Source organism: Hemitrygon akajei, chromosome 25, assembly GCF_048418815.1.
Source record: "Hemitrygon akajei chromosome 25, sHemAka1.3, whole genome shotgun sequence".
Classification (NCBI taxonomy): domain Eukaryota; kingdom Metazoa; phylum Chordata; class Chondrichthyes; order Myliobatiformes; family Dasyatidae; genus Hemitrygon; species Hemitrygon akajei.
Genome location: NC_133148.1, coordinates 32213270 through 32232034, shown reverse-complemented (window position 1 = coordinate 32232034; position 18765 = coordinate 32213270). Strand labels below are relative to the sequence as shown.

The 18765-nt window shown below is 51.1% G+C and overlaps 1 protein-coding gene across 1 annotated transcript; it reads left to right on the top strand.

Annotated features, from left to right (window-relative positions):
- The first annotated feature begins 2068 nt into the window (after positions 1-2068).
- Positions 2069-3105, top strand: LOC140716497 (ADP-ribosylation factor 6-like). The gene has a single exon (XM_073029281.1). The coding sequence runs from the start codon at positions 2507-2509 to the stop codon at positions 3032-3034; it is 528 nt and encodes a 175-aa protein (XP_072885382.1). The 5' UTR covers positions 2069-2506; the 3' UTR covers positions 3035-3105.
- The last annotated feature ends 15660 nt before the right edge of the window (positions 3106-18765 follow it).

The following is an 18765-nucleotide window of genomic DNA, read 5'->3' as shown; positions in this document are numbered from 1 at the left end:
GTGTCTACCTCCACCATTGTCGCTGGTGGTGCATTCAACACACCCACCACTCTCTGTGTGAAAAACTTACCCCTGATATCTCCTCTGTACCTACTTCCAAGCACCTTAAAACTGTGCCCCCTCGTGTTAGCCATGTCAGCCCTGGGAGACAGCCTCTGACACTCCACACAATCAATGCCTCTCATCGTCTTGCACACCTCGATCAGGCCACCTCTCATCCTCCGTCGCGCCAAGGAGAAAAGGCCGAGTTCACTCAACCTATCCTCGTAAGGCACGCTCCCCAGTTCTCTGCTGCTCCAGTGCTGGGCCTCCGGCAGACAGTCCGTCAAGTTCACGGCCACGGTGCTGGAGCTGGGAGAGAGAGAGGTAGAACTGGGAATAATTAGCCCACGTGTATGGTTTCAACTGTTCTTCCTGAGGGTCTGAACGTGGGTGGGAAGTAGAATCAGGGTTCATGTCGCCGGCATATGTCGTGAAATGTGTTAACGCTGCGGCAGTAACTCATGATAATAAAGAGAAAAAGAGAACTGGGAATTACAGGAAGTATATTTATATTAAATAGTTAAATTAAACCAGCAGCGCAAAATAAAAAGGAAATAAAAAAGTAGTGAGGTAGTGTTCATGGGTTCAATGCTCATTCAGAGATCTGATGGCGGAGGGGAGGAAGCTGTTTCTGAATCTGAAGCTGTTTCTAGATGGTAACAATGAGAAGAGGGCATGTCCTGGGTGGTGGGGGACCTTGATAATGGACGCCGCCTTCCTGAAGCGCCGCTCCTTGAGGGTGACCTTGATATTAAGGAGGATATTACCAGGAACAGACCCCTGAAGGGGTTACTAAATGTAAATCGGTACAGCGGCCAGGCGGGAGCCCCAGGTCCCAAGGTGTGTCTGCGGGTTCAGTGTCGGGTCTCACAGGCAATGCGGGTTATGCCTGTGGAGGGAGCTGTTTTACAGCGGCCGCGGCTGAAACCGCCCCGGCCGACATCCGGGAGCCCACCTATGACACCTGTCCCGCAGCCGGGAGCGCCGCCCCGCCACTCCGCCGGCGCAGCCCCCCTCGCCAGTTTCAAAGCAAGTTTCCCAAGTCACCTTGAAACCAAAATGTATCATTTTTTTAAAAAAAGAAAATTACATACATTTGTCTATTATTCGCTGCGGGTGAATTTTAATACGAATCCTTTCTTAATCCAGTATCTGACCCCACTCGCAATCTTAGGAAGCTATATTCTATATTATACTACAGATAGACTTCCCCTTTCTGACTAATTTCTCTGCCCCGGGATTAGGTTAGGGAAATTTTTATTGCATTTTTATTTTACGCGAACGCAAATTAAAATTAAAAAAAAACACACACACACACACAGAGTGAAGGAAATGGTAAATCTACAACACACTGTCAAGGTATCGGAGAGGGGAGGGTCAGATAAGTCCGATTAGGTGCCCCCACCCCGAATCCAAATTCTTCAAGATGGACATCCCCCGGTTCTTTGGGTTTTGGGGGAGGAGGTGACACCTCCCTGTTAAAGTGGACTTGAGGTGAAAGTTTAAATTGGGGGCACCCCAGCGCCAGTTCCCGACCGGGGCTGCCGGATCCGTGCGTTCTGAATCGGGGCGGATCTTTCGTGCACCAGCGGCCGTGGCTGAGACGTCAGGTCGGCGGGGCGTGCTCGGCAAGAAATTCACTGCAGCTTGAATTTGAACTTCATCTCGGGGCCTTAACGATTAAAAATGAATGACAACTTGGAAGGAGCATCAGAGAGTGAAGCCACGCCCTAGAAAGATCCTTAAGGGAGGGGGGTCAGGAGAGAGAGAGAGACAATAATTTTTGCCCTAACGTGTTAAACATTCACAATTATCCAGCAAGAAATGCCGGACTTTTTTTTTGAAATATATGGAATCGGGTGATTCAGACCTTCGACGCTTTTATGAAACCGACCGTTTTCAGCATGATCTAATCCTCCTATTGCGCCAGATGAACACAAAAGAGGCGGAGGCAATGCAATGCAAAAGGCCACCTTAATAGAGGGCGGGCAGTGCCATTTTAAAAGTTGCAGAATGGGAGGTGGGAGGGGGGAAGTGTGTGCGCATGCTCTCACGGTGCTGTAATCTACATCCGCGCCCTTTCCTCTCCGGGGCTGGGAGTTCAGTTTCATATAATTTTTTTCCCTCTCTCCTCACCAATCTATATACATAGAGATCTCCGAAACTTAAAGACAAGGGGTTAAAAATCCCTGGGAAGACGAGATATGAGGTCAGAGAAGAGGAGTGCGGAAGCGGACGGGTGAGACTGTGAATCGAGGCGTTTGTTACAATTTGGAGACTTTGTATCAAAGGGCCTGTATCAACGTTCCATTGAAACTCAACGTTCCATTGATCGCCGCCGCCGCCGCAGTCTGCGCTGCTGTTTCATCTCATCGGCTATAAATTGTCCGCCTCAGTTGCCCCCCTTCTCCCCGCACACCCCCTACCCCCCTTTCCCCACCCTCCCTGCCCCACCGCACCGAAGATGGGCGGCGCGTTCGCCAAGATATTCGGCAGTAAGGAGATGAGGATACTGATGTTGGGCTTGGACGCCGCCGGCAAGACCACCATCCTGTACAAGCTGAAGCTGGGCCAGTCGGTCACCACGATCCCCACGGTGGGCTTCAACGTGGAGACGGTCACCTACAAGAACGTGAAGTTCAACGTGTGGGACGTGGGCGGGCAGGACAAGATCAGGCCGCTCTGGAGGCACTACTACACGGGCACGCAGGGGTTAATCTTCGTGGTGGACTGCGCTGACCGCGATCGCATCGACGAGGCCAAGCAGGAGCTGCACCGGATCATCAACGATCGCGAGATGCGAGATGCCATCATCCTGATCTTCGCCAACAAGCAAGACCTGCCCGATGCCATGAAACCCCACGAGATCCAGGAGAAGCTGGGCTTGACCAGGATTAGAGACAGAAATTGGTATGTCCAGCCGTCCTGCGCCACGTCGGGGGATGGACTCCACGAAGGACTCACATGGCTAAATTCAAATTACAAATCCTAACCAGACCCCGCGACCTGCGTTTCGTTTTATTTCCTCGATCGACCTGGTTGAATTAAACATTTAGAAGAGAAGGGGGGAAAATTCCTAACTTGTACAAGACACAAGTTTACTTTAATGAAAGCAAAAAAAATTTTCTCTTGTTTCGGGAGGGTACGAGGAAATTCTGCAAACCAGTTAACTGCGGCTTCCGGACTCAGCTCAATTCATTCTACCGAGGGCCCCGATTTACGAGGGACACTATTGGAGGTGACTTTCGGGCGGGAGGGGAGGGTTTGTAATATATGCGCACAGGCTATGCAATGCGGGACAAATTCCTTAAAGGCTGCTGCTCGGTGGGTGGGGGGGGCGGGGGGAGGGGGTGGAAATCTCCCAAACTTCCAGTCGATCAATAATTATTATTTTGTTTTTTGTTGACATACTTGTCCGTGATATTATGCAAACGAAACCAGGTGCGTTTCAAGTCGGGAGATATTTTGCCCCCCCCCCCTATCCCATCGTGCCCCTGACCTAAAAAAGGACCAGTAAATCTCCTAGGCCAAACATGCCCACTTATATTCGGAATTTCTGCACTGTAAAAGGGGGTTTGGGCACGGAAAGGGTGGCTTGTTATAAATATATATATAGCAGATTTATAAAAAGGAAGGTTGACGTTTCCGAGATCTGGTGCCCCTCCCTCCTCCCCTTTAACACAGGAACCTGGGTTGTTCTGATTACGGAGTGGGTTAGGCAAGTTTCCTCCGTCCCAACCCCGGTCTCCGTCGGAGTAGAACTGCTCAAGGTGACCCGACCGGTGGCTGCTCTTGTGGACTTTGTTCTGTAATCTGAGGCTGTCAGTACGTACAATAACCCCGCCATCTCCACTCTGTCACTGGGAGGTGGGGGTATAAACTCGACGGTGCTGAGTTGCGCTTTTCTTTTTTTAAAAAAAAAAGCTTTCAACTGCGGTACAGTTTTTAAAAAAAAAAACACAACACGATATGTGCCTCTTCAGGTCTAGACTGCAGGCAAATTGAAAATTACAATTAAGACAAGTCTGCAATTTTACTTACTGGTTTGAGGAATAGAAGGCCGGTGTAACGGCGCTCGACCCTCCCTAACACTTAAAGAGTTTTGCATTTCCCGAATAATTGGCTGCATTGCAATCTTAACCTTTTCTAAAGTGTACAAGGTCGTAGGAATAGACGGCCTTTCGGCCCCGGGTTGAATCATTCCCTGGGCTCCAGTTATCCCTCTCCTTTCTTTCTGAATGGTGTCCCTGACCAGTGGATCTATCGATCAGTGTTTGAAAGCTCTTAGTTGGTACTGTTAGCTTACTGGGGTGGAGCGAGCTCTGGAATTGCGTTCTCCATATGGATTTGGATCTGATGGGGAGGCTTGCTTCCTGATTCCCAGGCAGCCGGCGTTTGAAGGATCTTGATGATGTCACAGCCCCCCACCCCACACCTTCAGAGAGAATGGAAGTTGGGATTGTATGAAATGTCTTAATTTGCTTAATGACTCCGTAATTTGGTTCTGTTGACGGGTCCTGCACCTTGCCTGCCTTGCACCCTTGTAGGAGATCTACAATCTACTTAATTTTAGGGAACTGGTTGGTGCCGAAGTTGTACCTTTTCCTCCGGCAACCCACTGCCTCCCCCCCCCCCCCCAAGTTTTGCACCGGTCCTGGTGAGGTCCCTCAGAAATTGGGGCTCCCACCGAACAGCAGGGTGGGGAGGGGGGAGAATTCCAGGATGAGGAAGCTGCCTGTACCCTCTTGGTGCTGTGCGTTCAGGGCCTGTGAGCTAATGATGGGCCGTGTGCCGATGATGAAAGATTTGGGGAAGATTCTAGATTCTAAAAGGAACTTTTTAAAAAAAAAAAAAATTTGCATTTGTTATGGTTTCAGGTAATTCCCTCTGCTACGGTAGAATTTTAGGGTGTGGTGTCAGACTGACCAATGTGAAGTTGCTTTCGGAGACAAAACTTGAATTATTTAATCTCCATAACGGTACTAAACTCAGGGCTCTCTGTAAGTGTGTCGGCCTGGGTCTTCCTTAACTGAACGCTGATGGGGTGGTGGCCAAAGAATACCCTTTCCCGGGGGGGGGGGAATCCTTCCGCAGTAGAGGCCATCATCCGAGATGTTGGCATGAAACCCTTGCCTTCTCTTCCCTCCCCACCCCTTGAGGGCAGAAAGTGATGGGACGGCAATGACACATGAAGTCAGGACTTCAACTTTTTTTTGCTGAGGTCTTCGATTAGTGCAGAGCTCCTACCCCCCCCCCCCACCCCATCCTGCCTCCTAACCTTCCCTTTACACGCGATGTAGCCCCTCGCAATTCGCTGGTGCACACAAGTTCTTTTTGTACTCTACACAAGGCAAAAGGCCAAGTGGGGCAGCGTCCGTGCAGCACTGCGCAATTCCCACTAGGTGTCACTGTTGAGCACCCACGATTGACATCTACTGGAAGGTAGACTTGGAATGATAGTATTTTATGGTCATCTGGTTTGACTGAAACTTCAAGGCTTTTTCTTCCTACTCAAGCGGCTACGTTGCCATTTTTTTAAAAAAAAAACAGCTCTTTTGAACTCCCCGGGTTGTACAATGTAACAGTGATGGAATTTTGGCAAATGATTTCCTCCTGGGTTCAGACCATCTTGTTTGTGGAACATCGCCAGTCCCACTATTGGGAAAGTTGGTGGCTTTTTCAATCTGTCCTCCTCCCCACACCTCTGAATTCTGGGGGGTTGGGGGGGGTGGGGGGAATGCACTGTCAGTCTTGGTGTGACATTGATGAAATGTTTGTGAATAACCCGGGCAGCCTTCCTGCTCTAATTGTTTTGCAAAAGAACAGTTTTTGCGTAATCATAGTCTGTTTCAGCCTTTAATATACCACTCAAAGCTGGACCCTCATTTCAAACGGAATCGGGAGCCGAAATAAGAGAATGGCGTTTTGAGGTCCTGGCCTCAAGCGGCTAATCTGTGGGAAGACGGAGACTGACTGCTCCCCCGCCGCCCCCGGCCAAAAGTGTATTCCGATTGGCCTTGAACCGACCTCTTCCACGAAGCACCAAGTGTCACCCCATCCCTCTGGGCGTTGGACTTTTTGCACTGCAGGGTCGCTGCACACACCCCCCCCCACCCCCAATTCCACTATTTGCACTGAACTGCCGCACAAGGGCACTCATCGAAACTTTTTCCACAAAAGTCCTGCCCCGAGCAGCTGCGTAAGCCAACCGTTTCAAAGACGTAGGGGGCCAGTCCGGATTCGAATCTGGCGCACAGAGGAATGAAAAAGTTCTGTGCCTGGAAGAGCTGTGCACTGTATGTTTGGGAGCGCAGGCCTGCCTAATCGAGCATCAAATCGTCAGCTTTTTGCGTGTGTATGAAACGACAGCAGCAATGGCTTTTTTGAACTGAGGGATATTTTGATATTTTCGACAGGGGGGGGGGCCAACTTGATCTTCAACCTTTGACATTCCTTACCGTGGATTACTGGATAATGAACTGTACAAAGGGGAGCTATGCTCGGCTGAATCCGTACTGTCTTTTCTGGGAATGATTGATGGGACAATGCAGAGGGTGCTTTACTGTGTATCTAACCCATGCTATACCTGATCTGAAATTGTTTAATTGGGCCAGTAGAAGGAGACTTACTTTGCACATAATCCTTGCTCTACCCGCCCCAAGTTTGACGCTGATGCGGAGTATTAACTACAGCACCGTGATTAAATCTGAAACGCTAAAGGAATCCGGAGATTTTTTTGGGGGTAATAATGCTGTAAATTTAGCCTCAATAAAGACTTGTACCAGTTACCTCTGAGGGGGCTTGGTTGTTTGGCGTGGGATCGGCGGGGTTTGGCGTGCTTGCTCCCCGGGCGCGGTGAGCGATCGGGGAGGCTTGCGCGGTCCTGCGGGCGGGCGGGGTTGCTGAGGTGAAGGGTCTCGACCAAAGCATCGACTGTTTACTGTTTCTCTTTCTCTCTCCCCCTCCCCCCCCCCCCCCCCCCGCCCCGAGAGTTTTACCTCTCGGCAACGGAGCAGATAGCAGAAAATGGCAGGGACACTCGCCAGGACAGTCGGCAACCGTGGAGAGAGGAAGACATCCTGTTTCGGACCTGCTTTCTCTCTCTGCAGATGCTGCCGGCCCTCCCAAGTGTCCCTGGTGTCTGCAGCTTCTCCCGTGACTGGTGTAGAAGGTTTAGTAGGCGTAACGCCCCAGTGACACTTCCAGATTCCAAACAGGCTACAAGTCCTGTGTCAAAGTGCTCGAGGGTAATCCCAGTGGTTGGGATCCATGTGGTGCAGTCTAGTTACTTCCAGTTGGTGGATCTCACTTTTCAAGACCAGTTCTGTGATGATGTTCAGTTTGCAAACACCGGAGAGACTCGGCAGGCCAGGCAGCATCTATAGAAAAGGGTAAACGGTCAATGCTTCGGGCTGAGACCCCTCATCAGGACGGAGAGGGAAGGGGGAAGATGCCGGAATTTTTTTTTTAAAAAGTTGGTGTTGGGGGGGGGGGGGGGAAGTTAGCTGGAAGGTGATGGGTGAAGCCAGGTAGGGGGGGAAAACTCGAGGGCTGGGGAAGAGGGAATCTGACCGGAGAGGAGAGTGGACCGCAGGAGGAAAGGAAGGTAGAGGGGACCTAGGGGGAGGTAATAGGCAAGTGAGAAGTGAAAGGTCAGAATGGGGAATAGAGGCGATGATGGTCACAGAGGGAATTTGGCTCACCGGAAGGAGAAATCGATATTCATGCCTTCAAGTTGGAGGTTTTCTCCTGGTGAACAAATCTTTCCCCCCCACCCCCCACCCTGACCTTTGACTTCTCTTTACCCTCCTCTCACCTTTATTATTCTGGCGCCTTTTCCCCCTCCTCAGTCCTGACGCAGGGTCTCGACCCGAAACGTCGACTGTCTATTCATTTCCGTAGATGCTGCCTGACCTGCACGTTTGTGTGTGTGTTGCATTGCTGTGGATTTCCAGCGTCGGGCAGACGTCGTCGGGTTGTTTTGATTCATGGTCTTTGTCTTTCAGGTTCATCGAGGCAGGAGAATGGGGTTGAGGGATAATGAATCAGCTGTGATTGAATGGTAGAGCAGACTTGATGGGCCGAATGGCCTAATTCTGCTCCTGTGTCTTGAGGTCTAGCACAGGTGTTCCCAGCCCTCTCTGTTAGGTCCATGGCATAAGAGTTGATGGTATTAACTTACCAACTGAAGCCGGAGCTGGTCGTGGGGAGAATGTACAAACCCCTTACAGGCAGCGGCGGGAATTGAACCCGGGTCGCTGGTACCGTAAAGCGTCGGGCTAACCACTGCGCCACCGCGCATCGCCCTGCGAGTATGTTGCGCTTCCGAAAGTTAATCGTGTTTGTACCTCTGCCCTCCCCCGCAGAGCACCAGACACAATTGGACTTGTCACCCTTTGTAAAGGTGTGACTGTGGAAGAGCTCTTGCCCCCACCGTCCCCTAGTTGTTTATTTCTGCTTCCTTGAATTAATTGGGCACTCCGTCAGACAAAGGTACTTCCTTACAAAATGGTCTTGGTGTGGTATGCCCCCTTGCAAGTCATCCTCAAAGGAGTCAGTTCCTCAGATAGGGTGATCAAATGATGGGGGGGGGGGGGTAAATTGGATTAGTAAACATGCAGATGATATTAAGATAGGTGGTGGTGTGGATAATGAAGTAGGTTTTCAAAGCTTGCAGAGAGATTTAGGCCAGTTAGAAGAGTGGGCTGAACGATGGCAGATGGAGTTTAATGCTGGTAAGTGTGAGGTGCTACGTTTTGGTAGGACTAATCAAAATAGGACATACATGGTAAAATGGTAGGGCATTGAGGAATGCAGTAGAACAGAGTGATCTAGGAATAATGGTGCATAGTTCCCTGAAGGTGGAATCTCATGTGGATAGGGTGGTGAAGAAAGCTTTTGGTATGCTGGCATTGAGTATAGGAGTTGGGATGTAATGTTAAAATTGTACAAGGCATTGGCGAGGGCCAAATTTGGAGTATTGTGTATAGTTCTGGTCACCGAATTATAGGAAAGAATAGAGAGAGTACAGAGGAGATTTACTAGAATGTTAACTGGGTTTCAGCACCTAAGTTACAGAGAAAGGCTGAACAAGTTAGGTCTTTATTCTTTGGAGTGTAGAAGGTTGAGGGGGGACTTGATAGAGGTATTTAAAATCATGAGGGGGATAGATAGAGTTGACGTGGATAGGCTTTTTCCATTGAGAGTAGGGGAGATTCAAACAAGAGTTAAGGGGCAAAAGTTTAGGGATAGCATGAGGGGGATCTTCTTTACTCAGAGTGGTAGCTGTGTGGAACGAGCTTCCAGTAGAAGTGGTAGAGGCAGGTTTGATATTGTCATTTAAAGTAAAACTGGATAGGTATATGGACAGGAAAGGAATGGAGGGTTATGGGCTGAGTGCAGGTCGGTGGGACTAGGGAGAGTAAGCGTTCGGCACGGACTAGAAGGGCCGAGATGGCCTGTTTCCGTGCTGTAATTGTTATATGGTTATATGTCCCTGGGATTTGTCCATATTCCTCTGTGCCACTTTAGTAAGTCTACCCCTAAGCAAGCGGCTCCCAACCCTTTTTATGCCATGGACTTGTACCGTTGACTGAGTGGTCTGTGGGCCCTCAAGTTGGGACCACCCTGTCCTAAGCCATGGCCTTGACTTTCTTCCACTGCTCCAATGGCCTTGCCCCGTGAACTCAGGGAGCTGGAGTTGGCAGAGTGGGGTGTTGGAACCACCCTTGGCAGCCTCCATGGGGTGAGGCACACACTCCAAGGGGCAAGGCATTGGAGGGCTGGCAGAGTGGGACATTTCAACATCCTTGCCATCTGCCATGGGTGAGGCACGGCATTGGAAGCCTGGCAAAGAGGGGCATTGCATCCACCCTAGTTCCATCACTGGTACGGTACACTCCAATCGGAAGGCCATTGGAAGTGGGCCCACGGCACCCATTGCTCAATCCTTTTGGGAGCAGTGACACTAGCTTGGATGTGCATATTGGGGCACTGGGATAAGCGTTACCCTGTCTTTGTTTGCTCATCTGAGAAGAGAAACATGATAAAATATCCAAATAGTTCGTGCCAACCCTGGTGATGTAACCCGCACGCAGAGTTTAAATGTCAATGTGGGTTTTGTGTCTAAGACCTGAAGCTTCAATACTGATTATTGACGGGTTGTATATTTGAGTTCATACCAAGGTCAGACTTCAGATCACATTCAGAATGATTTACATTTAATTTGTCATGTTTCTATTGAGACATGAAATGCGTCATTAGCGTTTAACACTGGACACACCCAAGGATGTTCTGGGGGGGGGGGGGGGAGCCACAGGTATTGCCACACATTCCAGAACAACACGAGCTACAGTCTTTAAAAAAAAAGGCAATAAGACCATAAGATGTTAGGCTGGTATGTCTGCTCCACCATTTAATCATGGCTGATTTATTATCCCTCTCAAGCTCACCTCCCTGTAATCTTTGACGCCCTTACTAAAGTGGCCTGTCAGCCCCCACTTTAAGTGTAATGGATGACTTGGCCTCCGCAGCTGTGTCTTGTGGCAATGAATTCCACCGATCCACCACCTCCGGCTGAAGAAATTCCTCCTTGCCTTGCTCTTTAAGGCAGAGATTGGTAGGTGTCTGAGTAGCCAGGGCATCAAAGGTTATGGTGAGACTAAATGGGAGAATGGATCGGCTCGTGATGAAATGGCGGAGCAGACTCGATGGGCCGAATGGCCGACTTCTGCTCCTTTGTCTTGTGGTCTTCTGAGGTTGCCGTCTTTCTCGAAAGTCGCCCGTCAATGGCCGCCAACCCCACTTGCCGCCTTTATGACATTTACTCAACCAGTCTCAGCTGTTGCCTCAACTTTCCTATAATCGACCAGAAATGGTTTGCCACAACTAAACGAGTCCCTTTTGCACCCGGCCGCTTACGCCGGCTCTCGCAGCTCCAGGGCAGCCCAAAGCCTTTTATGGCCCATCCACTGTGAGGAACACCTCATTCCCTCTAGGTAGCCTCAAACTAGATGGTGTGAACATTGATTTCTCCTTCTGGTAATTATCCCCCCCCCCATCCTTCTATTCCCACTCTGGTCTCTTGCCACTTCTCCTCACCTATCGCCTACTTCCCTTTCTCCCATTGTCCAATATCCTCCCTTACTGGATTCCTTCCTCTCCGGCCTTTACCTGCCCACCTGTCACCCTCTAGCTGGTCCTCCTTCCTCTTTTCCCCTCCCCCTCTTCCTTTCCAGTCCTGACGAAGGGTCTTGACACGAAACATTGACTGTTTAATCATTTCCATAGATGCTGCCTGACCTGCTGGGTTCCTCCGGCATTGTGTGTGAGTGTGAGTGTGTGTGTGTGTGTGTGTGAGTGTGAGTGTGTCTGTGTGTGTGTTTGTGTGTGTGTGTGTGTGTGTGTGTGTGTGTGTGTGTGTGTGTGTGGTTCTGGATTGCCAGCATCTGCAGAATCTCTTCTGTTTACCCTCTAATGATTTGTAGTGTCGCCCAGCTGACCTCGGGGTCCCTCGGGGTTCCCAGCTGCCATTGGATCCCTGCCATTATCCCCGCTTGTGGACCTCTGGGCTGGTGGATCATTGAGAAGTTTTTCACATTTGGTTTACAAAAGTCATTTTCAGAAGAAGTTGTCCAGGGTTCCTGTTTCTGGTCACTGGCTCAGAAGTGCGGGTGCATCTGTGAAGAGAGGATGTGTGCAGACACGGCCCGCGGTCCCAGCAGTTACAGATGGGCTGCAATGGTGGCCTGGCTTGGGAGAGGCTCACCGCAGCGGAAGTGAAATCCAGAAGTATTGTTCCCTCTTTAAGCCACGGACCCCTGCCGTTAACCCGAGGGTCCATGGACCCCCAGGTTGGGAATCCTTTGCTCTGAGCTGTGCTGGTGTGCAGCCACACAGTGACTGAAATGCCCCGGGGCACGTAGCCATGCGGCTGAAATTTTCCTTTATAGAAAGTGCAGTGCAGTTTTCAGACAGTGTTTTCATATATGGAAAAAATCCTGCTCGGAGCAATGGTTGGTGTGGACAGCTGTAAAATAATTAGAGAGAACTTTGTCCAGAAGTGAGGACTCTGTGGACAGACTTCTGGTTTAATATCTCTCCCTCACCCCTCTCTCCCCCTCCCCACCCCCCCTCTCTCTCTCTCTCCCCCCCCTCTCTCCCCCCCCTCTCTCTCTCCCCCCTCTCTCTCTCCCCCCTCTCTCTCCCCCCCCCTCTCTCTCCCCCCCTCTCTCTCCCCCCTCTCTCTCCCCCCCTCTCTCTCCCCCCTCCCCACCCCCCCTCTCTCTCCCCCCTCTCTCTCCCCCCATCTCTCTCCCCCTCCCCCACCCCCCCCTCTCTCTCCCCCTCTCTCTCTCCCCCCCTCTCTCTCTCCCTCTCTCTCTCCCCCCCCTCTCTCCCCCTCTCTCTCCCCCTCTCTCCCCCTCTCTCCCCCTCTCTCCCCCTCTCTCCCCCTCTCTCCCCCCTCTCCCCCCCCTCTCTCTCCCCCCCCACTGTACTTTCACCTAAAGACTGTGTCTGGACTGCAGAGGGTATTATTGGGACCGTGGAAAAAGTGGGAGGTCACATTCCTTAAAGCGAAGGCTGAGAGGTTTGAGGTTCATCAGAATACAGAAGGAGCTCACAATTAAAAAGGGACGGATTATAGAGTTCACACTGATTCCCGGGCTGATGATCGGAAGAATGGGAAGTAGATTGCAGGTGGTCCTGGTATAATAAAAAGTGCCGATGTAGATTTTTCCAAGGTAGTTTTGAATGAAATGTTTTAACAGCAGCTGCTTGTGTGTCAAAGGCTGGAGTAAAACTTTTTTTTAAAAAAAAGTTAGAAAAATATTTTCATGAGCCCAATTGCTCCATACCAGCCAATTTAAAAAAAATTGAGATGAGCGCAGAACAGAACCGGCCCTTTGCGTTGCCCAGCGAACCCCTGGCTTAATCTGAGTTTAACCATGGGGGGAAATTTTGAATTGGCCAATTTCGACTGTGGGAGGAAACCCACGCGGTCATGGGGAGAACGTACAAACCCCTTACAGGCAGCGGCGGGAATCGAACCTGGGTCATCTGTACTGCTCACCACTACACTGCCGTGTTGCCCTGAAGTTGCCAACTGAAGTGATCACCTGGCCCATGTCCCTCCAAATCAGGGGTCCCCTACTTTTATTTTAATACCTCAGACCCCTGCCATTAACCGAGGCATCCGTAGACCCCAGGCTGGGAAACCCTGCTTTTAAAACTTTCCTCTCTACGTACCTGCCCAACTCCCTTTGAAATGTCAGAATCGTACCCACGTCAACCACTTCTCCTGTCAGTTTACCCCACACGCCCGCCGCCCTCCGTATGGAAAACACTCCCCCCTCCTTTCTTTCCAATCTATTCGCCCTCTCACTTTAAACCTATGCCCTCTAGTCTTGGACGCCCCCCACCCCAGGGGGAAAAACTCCAGCTATTCATTTTACCCATGGCTCGCACGATTCTTACAAACCACTTCCTGGATTGAGACTGTTTCTGTCTGTAGCCTAGCAACCTCCATTGAAGTCTTTTTTGTGTGGATGAATGTCAAGCGATGCCGTCTGTAGTCAAACAGACTGTGAGGCACGGTTCCCGAAAGGGTGAGCGGGACAGTGGTTTAATAACCAGAAATGGGTTTATTGTCACTGGCCTATATCGAGAAGTTTGTTGTTTTGGGGGAGCAGTTCAGTGCCGTACTCTACGTAAATCTTTATTATGAGCTGCAATGTTTTTGTTTGGGGGGGGGGGAGGAATAATGCAAAAAAGAGGAAATTAATGAGGTGAAACATGGGAAAGAAAATTAACTGCAGATGCTGGAAATCCAGAGCAACGCGCACATCGTGCTGGAGGAACTCAGCAGGTCAGGCAGCATCCGTGGAAATAAAGATATTTTGGTCCGAGACCCTTCTTCGGGACTGGGAGGGAAGGGGGAAGATGCCAGAATGAAAAGGTGTGGGGTGGGAGGGGAAGGAGGCTAGCTGGAAGGTGATGGGTGAAGCCGGGGTGGGGGGGTGGGGAGGTCGGAGGCTGGAGAGGAAGGAATCTGATAGGAGAGGAGAGTGGACCGTAGGAGGAGGGGCACCAGTGATGGGTCGGTGAGGAGAAGAGGTAAGAGGCCACAGCGAGGAATAGGATAGGGAAGAGGGAGAAAGGGGAAAGGAAGGGGGGGGAGTGATTGGCAGGTGAGGAGAGTGGGGAATAGAAGAAGGGAGGGGTGCAGAGATTACCAGAAGGAGAAACTGGTACTTCTGCCAACAGTTTGGAGGCTACCCAGACGGAATATAAGGTGTGGCCCCTCCACCCTGAGGGTGGCCTCAGCTTGGCACAGACGCCCCGATAACGAGGCACTGTTCATGGACCGTTCGGAAATCCGCGGGTTCACAAAGCGTTGAGCTTGGGTCTCCAGGCTCCTGCGCTTCCCTCCCTGATAGTAGCAAGGAGAAGACTCCCTGGGTGTCGAGGGTCCTTAAGGATGGACGCCGCCTGCTCGAGGCACCGCCGTCGTGGGCAGTGATGGAGGAGGCGCAGCCTGCAACCCTCTGCAAGACCTTTCAACCCTGCTCATTGGAGCCTCCGTACAGGGTGGGGGTTAAAATGCTCTCCGTGGCTCATCAGTAGAAATTTGCTAGATTCTCTGGTGACGTATCAAATCTCCCCTCCTGAAACTCCCAATGAAAATGAGGGTTAGGGTGAAAACGAAGATTAAAATGCAGTCTTACACTTCAAGGGTAACGTCATCTCCGTCGGCTGAGGTCTTTACTCAGTAAAGTACGGAACAATCGACTCACGGTGACTCAGTTGTATCTGGTTTCTTTGTGAGGCTATTAGTCAGAAGCAAAAGTTCTCGTGCCCCGAGGGATGCTTCTGGTCTGAGACTAGCTCCTCTGCTGCGAAACGAGGCCTGGTGGAGATAGGAGGCCACCTGTTGATCAGGGTTGACCGTGGATGTTGTGCCCTATCTTACGTGATGGCCAACCCGGGACAAGTACGATATGGAGAGCAAGCTGTAGCCCATGCGGCACGCAGCCGATGAACCCGAAGGAACGGCGGAGACCGATACAGTTCGGTGCCAGCAGCCTCGCAGGAGTTGCCGGTCAGCGTTGAACTCGACGTAGGACTGCCTCGGATTTTTCACTCCCGAAGCCCTCCCCAAGAGTGGGGGTGTATTGGCAGGGCAGCGGAGGTTTGAGATCGGAGTTCTCCCGCTCCTAGATGAGCCCCCTCTGCCCGAAGCGACTGGTTTTTAAGGCGCCAGTAACCCGCTTTTGCCCCCTTCTCCTGTCGGTAGAAAACAGTTCTGCCGTTTAGTAGCTCAGCCACATGTGAAGGCTGGTCTTGATTGTCAGAGGCTGTTTGAGACACACACCATTGGGAGCATTTAATAGGCAGCTGGAATTTATCCCCTCTACATTTCCACTATCTCTGGCTGATTTCAGAATGTAAGATATAGGAACAGAATTGGGCCATTTGGCCCATCGAGTCTCTTCTGCCATTTCATCATGGCTGATCCATTTTCCCTCTCAGCCCCAATCTCCTGCCTTCTCCCTGTATCCCTTCATGCCCTGACTAATCAAGAATCTATCAACCTCTGCCTTAAATATACCCAAAGACTTGGCCTCCACAGCCACCTGTGGCAATGAATTCCACAGATTCACCACCCTCTGGCTAAAGAAATTCCTCCTGCTCTCCGTTCTAAATGGACGTCCCTCTATTCTGAGGCTGTGTCCTCTGGTATTGAACTCTCCCACCACAGGAAACATCCTCCACATCTACTCTGTGGAGGCTTTTCAGCATTCAATAGGTCTCAATGAAGTCACCCCTCATTCTTCTGAACTCCAGCGAGTCCAGGCCCAGAGCCATCAAACGCCCTTCATACGTCAAGACCATTGGGAACTGAAACAGGAACAACCATGTGTTTCCCTCAAGCCTTGTCTCTGATCAGTGTAACAGCTCAAGTGTCATGGGTAGATGAGGCCATAAAGAGTTTTGGCATTTTTTTTCCAATCCCATCACAGCAATCCCAGCAAACCAATCCCAGCACACCAATCCCACCAGACCAATCCCAGCACACCAATCCCACCAGACCAATCCCAGCACACCAATCCCAACAGACAAATCCCAGTACACCCAATCCCACCAGAGCAATCCCAGTACACCAATCCCAGCACACCAATCCCACCAGAGCAATCACAGTACACCAATCCCACCAGAGCAATCCCAGCACACCAATCCCAACAGACAAATCCCAGTACACCAATCCCACCACACCAATCCCAGCAGACAAATCCCAGTACACCAATCCCCACCACACCAATCCCAGCTCACCACAATCCCACCAGAGCAATCCCAGTACACCAATCCCAGCACACCAATCCCAACAGACAAATCCCAGTACACCAATCCCACCAGAGCAATCCCAGCACACCAATCCCACCAGAGCAATCCCAGTACACCAATCCCACCCACACCAATCCCAGCACACCAATCCCACCAGAGCAATCCCAGTACACCAATCCCACCAGAGCAATCCCAGCACACCAATCCCAACAGACAAATCCCAGTACACCAATCCCACCAGAGCAATCCCAGCACACCAATCCCAACAGACAAATCCCAGTACACCAATCCCACCAGAGCAATCCCAGTACACCAATCCCAGCACACCATCCCACCAGAGCAATCACAGTACACCAATCCCACCAGAGCAATCCCAGCACACCAATCCCAGCACATCAATCCCAACAGACAAATCCCAGTACACCAATCCCACCACACCAATCCCAGCACACCAATCCCACCAGAGCAATCCCAGTACACCAATCCCACCAGCGCAATCCCAGCACACCAATCCCAACAGACAAATCACAGTACACCAATCCCACCAGAGCAATCCCAGCACACCAATCCCACCAGAGCAATCCCAGTACACCAATCCCACCACACCAATCCCAGCACACCAATCCCACCAGAGCAATCCCAGTACACCAATCCCACCAGAGCAATCCCAGCACACCAATCCCAACAGACAAATCCCAGTACACCAATCCCACCAGAACAATCCCAGCACACCAATCCCAACAGACAAATCCCAGTACACCAATCCCACCACACCAATCCCAACAGGACAAATTCCAGTACACCAATCCCACCAGAGCAATCCCAGCACACCAATCCCAACAGACAAATCCCAGTACACCAATCCCACCAGAGCAATCCCAGCACACCCAATCCCAACAGACAAATCCCAGTACACCAATCCACAACCACACCAATCCGCAGCACACCAATCCCACCAGAGCAATCCCAGTACACCAATCCCACCAGAGCAATCCCAGCACACCAATCCCAACAGACAAAATCCCAGTACACCAATCCCACCAGAGCAATCCCAGCACACCAATCCGAACAGACAAAATCCCAGTACAGCAATCCCACCACACTAATCCCAGCACACCAATCCACCAGACCAATCCCAGCACACCAATCCCACCAGAGCATTCCCAGCACACCCAATCCCAACAGACAAATCCCAGTACACACCAATCCCACCAGAGCAATCCCAGTACACCAATCCCAGCACACCAATCCCACCAGAGCAATCGCAGTACACCAATCCCACCAGAGCAATCCCAGCACACCAATCCCAACAGACAAATCCCAGTACACCAATCCCACCACACCAATCCCAGCACATCAATCCCAACAGACAAATCCCAGTACACCAATCCCACCACACCAATCCCAGCACACCAATCCCACCAGACCAATCCCAGTACACCAATCCCACCAGAGCAATCCCAGCACACCAATCCCACCAGAGCAATCCCAGTACACCAATCCCACCACACCAATCCCAGCACACCAATCCCACCAGAGCAATCCCAGTACACCAATCCCACCAGAGCAATCCCAGCACACCAATCCCAACAGACAAATCCCAGTACAACCAATCCCACCAGAGCAATCCCAGCACACCAATCCAAACAGACAAATCCCAGTACACCAATCCCAGCACACCAATCCCAACAGACAAATTCCAGTACACCAATCCCACCAGAGCAATCCCAGCACACCAATCCCAACAGACAAATCCCAGTACACCAATCCACCAGAGCAATCCCAGCACACCAATCCCAACAGACAAATCCAGTACACCAATCCCACCACACCAATCCCAGCACACCAATCCCACCAGAGCAATCCCAGTACACCAATCCCACCAGAGCAATCCCAGCACACCAATCCCAACAGACAAATCCCAGTACAACCAATCCCACCAGAGCAATCCCAGCACACCAATCCGAACAGACAAATCCCAGTACAGCAATCCCACCACACTAATCCCAGCACACCAATCCCACCAGAGCAATCCCAGCACACCAATCCCACCAGAGCAATCCCAGCACACCAATCCCAACAGACAAATCCCAGTACACCAATCCCACCAGAGCAATCCTAGCACACCAATCCCAGCAGACAACTCCCAGTACACCAATCCCACCACACTAATCCATCACAATCTCACACACTCACCCACCGCAATCCAAAACACTAATCCCACCACACCAATCCCACCACACCAATCCCAGCACACCAATCCCACCAGACCAATCCCAGCACCCCAATCCCACCAGACCAATCCCAGCACCCCAATCCCAACAGACCAATCCCAGCACACCAATCCCACCAGAGCAATCCCAGCACACCAATCCCACC